The sequence below is a fragment of the Microtus oregoni genome, unplaced genomic scaffold (assembly GCF_018167655.1).
Source record: "Microtus oregoni isolate MIOR12 unplaced genomic scaffold, Mior012 000023F_ref0000262, whole genome shotgun sequence".
NCBI classification, from domain to species: Eukaryota; Metazoa; Chordata; class Mammalia; order Rodentia; family Cricetidae; genus Microtus; species Microtus oregoni.
In genome coordinates, this window is record NW_024543082.1 from 29,136,936 (window position 1) to 29,144,452 (window position 7,517).

General features: G+C 34.9%; 1 protein-coding gene across 1 annotated transcript; it reads left to right on the forward strand.

Moving 5' to 3' along the window:
* Positions 1-6,344: 6,344 nt before the first annotated feature.
* LOC121461690 (olfactory receptor 4P4-like) lies at positions 6,345-7,271 on the forward strand. The gene has a single exon (XM_041672830.1). It carries the CDS (start codon positions 6,345-6,347, stop codon positions 7,269-7,271), a length of 927 nt encoding a protein of 308 aa, XP_041528764.1.
* The last annotated feature ends 246 nt before the right edge of the window (positions 7,272-7,517 follow it).

Genomic DNA, 7,517 nt, shown 5'->3' on the forward strand with positions numbered 1-7,517 from the left:
AAAATATTGGTGAGAGGAAATGAGCATTATAACCTAATGAACTATTTTACATCTCCTGTGTTGTCATTAACAGCTCCTTCTACTTGGAAAGAAAAATTTTTTTTTCACATCTAGACAGGGCTGTTGCATATAAGAAGAACCTGCCATTAAGTAGTGCTGGCTATCCACACAAGGATCTTCCTACACCACTTTTTACCTCCAACAACAACTCAGTGAAACGTCTTAGAAATCCCGGCTAGGAAAGTACAGACGTACCTTAAGATTTGCGACATATAATAATATGTCAGGAAATAATAGGAGTTAGCTAGTAGGTGCTAAAGTGGACTTGGTTCTGGGTTACCTCACTCAGGATAGTGTTTTCTATTTCCATCCACTTGCATGCAAAATTCAAGAAGTCATTGTTTTTAACCGCTGAGTAGTACTCTAATATGTATATATTCCACACTTTCTTCATTCATTCTTCCATGGAAGGGCATCTGGGTTGTTTCCAGGTTCTGGCTATTACAAATAATGCTGCTATGAACATAGCTGAACAAATACTTTTGTAGTATGATAGGGCATCTCTTGGGTATATTCCCAAGAGTGGTATTGCTGGGTCCCGGGGTAGGTTGATCCCAAATATCCTGAGAAACCACCACACTGCTTTCCATAGTGGTTGCACAAGTTTGCATTCCCACCAGCAATGGATGAGTGTATCCCTTACCCCACATCCTCTCCAGCAAAGGCTATCATTGGTGTTTTTGATTTTAGCCATTCTGACAGGTGTAAGAGGTGGGGCTGATCTATTGGGAGCTCACCAAGGCCAGCTGGACTGGGACTGAAAAAGCATGGGATAAAACCGGACTCACTGAATATGGTGGACAATGAGGGCTGCTGAGAAGCCAAGGACAATGGCACTGGGTTTTGATCCTACTGTATGTACTGGCTTTGTGGGAGCCTAGCCTGTTTGGATGCACACCTTCCTAGATCTGGATGGAGGGGGGAGGACCTTGGACTGCCCACAGGACAGGGAACCCTGACTGCTCTTCAGACTGGAGAGGGAAGAGGAGGGGAGTGGGGCTTGGGGAGTGGGGGGAGGGGGAGGAAAAAGGGAGGCGGGGAGGAGGAAATTTTTAATTAAAAAAAATAATAAAATAAAATACTTGGTGAGATTCAAAAAATAAAATGACCCTTTAAAACTCTAAAAAAAATAATAATAAAGTGGACTTGGTGAGAACTTCACCATTAGAGTAAGATCTGAAGGTTTTGATAATGGGTATCAGAATACAAATCCAGAGAGTATTGTGATTTGGCTGCTTGCTCCAAAAAAAAAATAGGATGAGTTCTGATTCCCTGTACCTTGTCCAACTTTATTTAGAGATAGTATACTTACAGAAATAACAATGCTAAAACAGTCTTAAGGTGAACCCTTATATAAAGGGAAAGTAAGGAATAAAGATAAGCACATAGAAAGGAATGCAAATGATGACAGATTTAAATAATTCTTTTAAAACCAAAGAACTTCCACGTGTGCCAATAAGCTCCCCAACTCTAGGAGATGCATGATCTGGATTCTCCTCAGAGTTCTGTGCAGTAACCTATTCAATTGCTAGTATGATCTCAAACTTTAGCCTACGGACTGTAAGAAAAAAATAAAAACTACTATTACTTAATTTCATGGTACTTAAGGCCACCCAAGGAGACTCATCATAGATATTATTTTGAGATCCTTAGGAATGGAGTACTACTCAGTGGTAAAAAAAAATAATAATAATAATGACATATTGAAATTCTCAGGTAAATGGATGGATCTAGAAAAAAAAAACTTATTGAGTGAGGTTAACCCAGACTCAGAAATACAAATATAGCATGTACTCACTCATAAGTGGCTCTTAAGACACAAAGCAAAGAAAAACCAGCCTACAAACCACAACTTCAGGTAACCTAGACAATGATGAGGACCATAACAGAAACATACATGGATCAAAATAGGAAGGAGAAAAAGACGAGATCTCCTGAGTAAATTTGGAGCGTGAGGGTGATGGGAAAGGGTAGAAGGGAGAGGGAAGGGAAGAAGGGGAATGGAGAAAAATGTATAGTGCAATAAAAACATATAAAAAGAGCAAATGAGAAATGACTCTTTCTCCCTTAACATAAATCATGTGTTATGGTGCATCAGATATCTAAACAATTTAAAATATTGTTAAAGATACAGTTGTAAACCTAAACACAGGTTGTTAAAATTACATGAGTTTGTTTTTGACAGATTGCTCCAGGAATTTCCTTAGGGATTACCAGTGGGGTGGTGTCCAAATCCCTCCAGTGCCCTTCAGTTCTCCTCTACTGAACTGCAGCTTCTCTAAAAGCTTTGAGCCTTGCAGGGCCGGACTTGGAATTTCATCACCACGGAGAAGGAAGGAAGACAAGGGGGCACAGAGTCCAAATGTATCAAAAATTTTCACATAAATCTGATGTGCTTCTCATTCTTGTTCTGAGTCCCAACAGGGTAAGTTTTAATGACACTCAAATACATTGTCACGAATTTGTGAATCATAGATATTATTTCAAACGCTGATAGGAACTGGTCAACACCAAAAGTGTAATCATTGCTATTTTGCTTTCTATTTTTCACCCTTTCATCTTTCCTTCGCTTTTTAAAAATCCCTGAGTCTAAAAGAAAGTCATAGGATAATCTATTCTTATTTTCTTGTTTTCCAGTAGAATTGTAATCTTTTTTAACTTTACATTCTGAAAAAAAGAACTGTGTGTCAGCTGCTTTTGATAACCTTAAATGACTTTCGTTTGTATGATAGCTTCATATTTCAATCGTTGGCTAGAAAATTTTGGAGGATGTATTCCAACAGAAAATTCATCATTGGAGTATGTTATTGAAGTCTTAATTTTAAATTTGGGACTGATAAAGGCTGGAATAGGATATGAAATGAAGAGAAAATAAGCTTTTAATTACTTGAAATAAAAAATTATGATAAACTAAAACACTTAGTATATATAATGAAATCAAAGAAAAATAAGCAAATATATAAAATAAATCCCAGAAATCTTTAAACAATCAAATAAATAATCTTAATACAAAAAAAGACTGTCATTTTTCTATAATTATTTGGTCTGATTATTCCACAGTATAAGGGTGTTTTTTTTTTTTGCAGGCAATAGATTAGTGTTTCTTGTATAAATTATATTTTCCCGGATTTCAGTCCTTTCATCCATGACATCAGTTGTTCTTATGTTCTTTGTGTTCATATTTATATAATGCTTTTACTAAAAAGTATTGGTCAAAATAGTTTACAACTTCTATAGAAATCCATATTTTTGGAAGTATTAAAGTCACAAAAGAAAATATAGCCTCAGGGCTTTCCTTATCTTACAAATGTCTCATAAATGTTCATTTTTTTCATTTTCAAAATAAGGCAATTAAAAATACAGTTTTATGAAAAGAAAATAATGACAAGATATGTGTATATTTCACTGTTTAATGTGGATAAAATTGTTTTTCATAAAAATCCCCTGCAGTAGAAAATATTAGATAGTATTATTTTACATGAGTAAAATCAAAGCTCAGAGATACAAAAAATATGCAAAGATTAAGAGATGACCAAAGCCAATTTTCTACAAATTGACCAAGACAACCACAGTGATGGACTGCCTTCCTTGTGGACACAACAAAAGATTGAGATTGCATCTTAGATAATTGGCAATACCTATTTTCTAATAGAATACTTTATGTAAGAGAAAAAAAATCCAACATATTTGAAACTCTGAAGTTGAGAAATTTCCTCCTTCCCATAATTTTTGGCATCCACAATATCTGCTTTAGATCTAAGAGATCAAGAGTTCTATTTAATTCTTTTTTTTTTTTTTTGCTTCTCCAGAATTTTATTTTTTTTTAAATTTATTTATTTATTAAGGATTTCTGCCTCGTCCCCACAACCGCTTCCCATTTCCCTCCCCCTCCCCCGATCAAGTCCCCCCCCTCATCTGCTCGAAGAGCAATCAGGGTTCCCTGACCTGTGGGAAGCCCAAGGACTGCCCACCTCTATCCAGGTCTCGTAAGGTGAGCATTCAAACTGCCTAGGCTCCCACAAAGCCAGTACGTGCAGTAGGATCAAAAACCCACTGCAATTGTTCTTGAATTCTCAGTATTCCTCATTGTTCTATTTAATTCTTATGAAGGATTTAATAGGACAAGGGAATTTAGGTTTCTTCATTCTGAGAGCAAATGTGAAATTAAGGATATTTATGTAAATGAATGTGCTGACTCAATGTGTTCCTTATTTCCTTATGTGGACTATTTCTTTGGATGTTCATACCCCAGACAGGAGTGTATTTATTGTCACATCATGTGTGACAATATGTGGATTCTAATGTTTATGTTTTTTCTCTACCTTACCTTAGTAAAAGAAAAAAATGAAGTATTAAATAATAAATTATTTTTTGCAGGATTATAATGAGAAATTATGATTTCTTCTGTATTGATCCAAATTCCATATAGTGAATTTTTCAAAAATCATATTAATATAATGGGCTTAAGTTGTCAATTAAAGAAGTAAGAAAAATATCTTTTGTAAGAAAATTAACATATAGTTTGATTATTATATCTTTTGATAATCATCTTCTTTATTCTTCAAATATAACCATGCCACTTCACTCCTTTCTTAATTCATTTGTTAGCACTCGGGTACTCTTGGAAATTATTTGTTGTGTTTTTCACATACTCATTACTTCTGTGCCATCTTTGTAGTCTTATGCCTACGATGTAGTTCTCCTTACTCTCATACTGAACCAGTTAATCTATTGAAGCTTCTGCTTTGTATTCCATGGTAAGAAAGTAACATATTCTACTTTTGCCTTGTTACTACTATGTATTTAAACCTTTTCCCATTTTCAAATTTTCACTAAATTGTAATGAATATTTTTCCAGTGTTTTTTAAGGTAAGTTAAGCTTTTTCCCTTATAAATCATTGAATTTTTCACTTAAAAATATGTTGTTATACATACATAATGCTGACAATTTGGAATAATAAAGCATTGCTGCTTAATTTGCATTTCCCTGATTTTGGATTTGTAACTGCACTTTTTGTCATGTGACATTTTCAGAGATTTTGGGGATAACTAATTATACAAGCAGATCTTAAATTGAGATCAATGGGTAGAAATTGAGTCAATGTATAAAATGTTATTCACAACCTCTTTCAGTGTCAAACGTACTTTTCCCGAAGCTTTACCTTAGAAGTTGTACAGTGCAAAAGAAATGGATTTCTTCCTATTCTAATTCTTTGTAGTATAGTGGTATGTCATTTATGAATAAGGATGAATAATTTATATACTTTTATAAAGCTGTACTGAATTGAGCATTTATGTGACACATTTTAGTGCATGTTACTATAGTTACAAAAATAAATAAAACAAAGAAAATATTTTGCAGTTTCCTTTTTCCCTGAGAAACTTTAGGATTTGTTATTTTGCACAGGCATAGTGTCTTCTAAAGTAAATCATGTAGTTTAATTTAGAAAGGCAAGTTGTTGAAAAATGTGGCAGAAGGACAGTTCTTTGGATATACTCTGTTTCCCTGCAGGTGTTAACATCCAAGGTGATGCCCGAATATGAGAAGTTGATGACGACAACAACAGTCTCCTGAACAGACTTGAAACTAAACTGGGAAATGAGGTGACAACTATGAAATCAGAGTCATTCTGGAACCTGTAAAGAATCTACCCTCTTCTCCAAAATTTTCATAACCACTCTTTATCACTGTCATTACTAATATTTACCATAAGTTTCAGTAGCACTCTTGATATTGCTGTGAAGAGGTTCACTAATGTGACATAGGGAATCCACTAAAGTGGAGTGCTAGCAGACATTTTCAAAATTCAACAATTTTAATAATTATGAAGAGTTGATAATAACAAAAACCTTATTTTCAAATAAAAACAGATAATTCCATGACTGTCAAAGTATACACCTTTAACATAAACATTTATTCATAAACTAGTAGAGTGAACTTGATTTTGAACTTAGAATATGTGTTTAATTTTCAAAATATCTTCTTAGTTCTTTCTAATAATTTTAAGATTTTTAAATTCTTCCAACAATTAGAATTAATTTATTATTAGGAGTATCAATCTATGCATCTGTTCTCATCAATGAACTGTACTATACTTCAAAGTGTTCTATTTATCTTTATCATTGTTCTATATAGAGTAAAAAAATTGCAATTCAATTATCTTAAATATTCAATGCATAGACTTATTGGTTTAAAATGACTTTGAAAATAAACAAAAGTTCTTGAAAGACGAAGTCTTCAGCACACTATTTGTGCCATCTAAATAATCAAACACATAAAAGCAATGGGATATGTAAACATCACAGAATTTATCTTACTGGGACTTTTCCATAATGAGGATGTCAAGACCATGTGTTCTGTGTTGTTCTTGCTTTGTTATCTTGCAATTCTCTGTGGAAACCTGGTGGTTCTTCTCACCATCAGGGGCAGCCAACTTAGTGAGCATCCAATGTACTTTTTTCTGAGCTACCTCTCCCTCATGGATGTGTGTTTCACTTCCACAGTGGCCCCTAAATTGATTATAGACCTATTGGTACAGTGTAATGCTATATCCTACAATGGCTGCATAGCCCAGATGTTTTTTGCCCACTTCTTTGGTGCCACTGAGATATTTATCTTGGTGGTTATGGCCTATGATCGCTATGTAGCCATTTGCAGACCCCTTTACTATATGATCACCATGAACAGAGCAGTGTGCTATGTTCTTGTGGTGGTCTCAGTTATTGGAGCTTTTGTACACTCACTTGTGCATGTACTGATTGTTATCAGACTTCCCTTCTGTGGTGCCAATGAGATAGACCACTACTTCTGTGACATATTCCCCCTGCTGAAACTGGCCTGCGCTGATACAAGACTCATCATTATTATAATCATTACTACCACAGGGGTGCAGTCCATTTTGACCTTTGTTGCCTTGGTCATTTCTTACATCATCATTTTGTCTACACTGAGGATGCGCTCATCCAAGGGCCGCCGGAAAGCTCTTTCTACATGTGGCTCACATATTACAGTTGTATTCATGTTCTTCTTGCCACTCATCTTTACCTATGTCCCAGTGGGTGATCCTGTTGGGGATGACAAGGTGTTTGCTCTATTTTACACTGTGATTGCCCCTTTGTTCAACCCTCTGATCTACACACTGAGAAATACAGATATGAAGAATGCCATGAGGAAGGTGTGGTGCCAAGAAAAACTGTCCGAAGGAAAGTGAATTCTCTTCTGGTGGAGCCTTTTTCTCAGTTTTGCTCTATGTATAGAATTAATGTGAGCAAAACAAAAAAAAAAGTTAGATAGATAGTGACCTTCAAAAGTTGGAAGCCATGAAGAGATAAGATATCCAGCCACAGAGACTGTATATATGGGTGAATCAATTTCAAGTCTTTTCTATTTAATTTCAATAGAACTTATTTTGTCTTATTATATAGAATAATTATATAATTTAGCAATTTTCACTCTA

Bases quoted from the DNA above. Each gene is read 5' to 3' on its own strand.
- LOC121461690 (XM_041672830.1), top strand. From the start codon at position 6,345: ATGGGATATGTAAACATCACAGAATTTATCTTACTGGGACTTTTCCAT.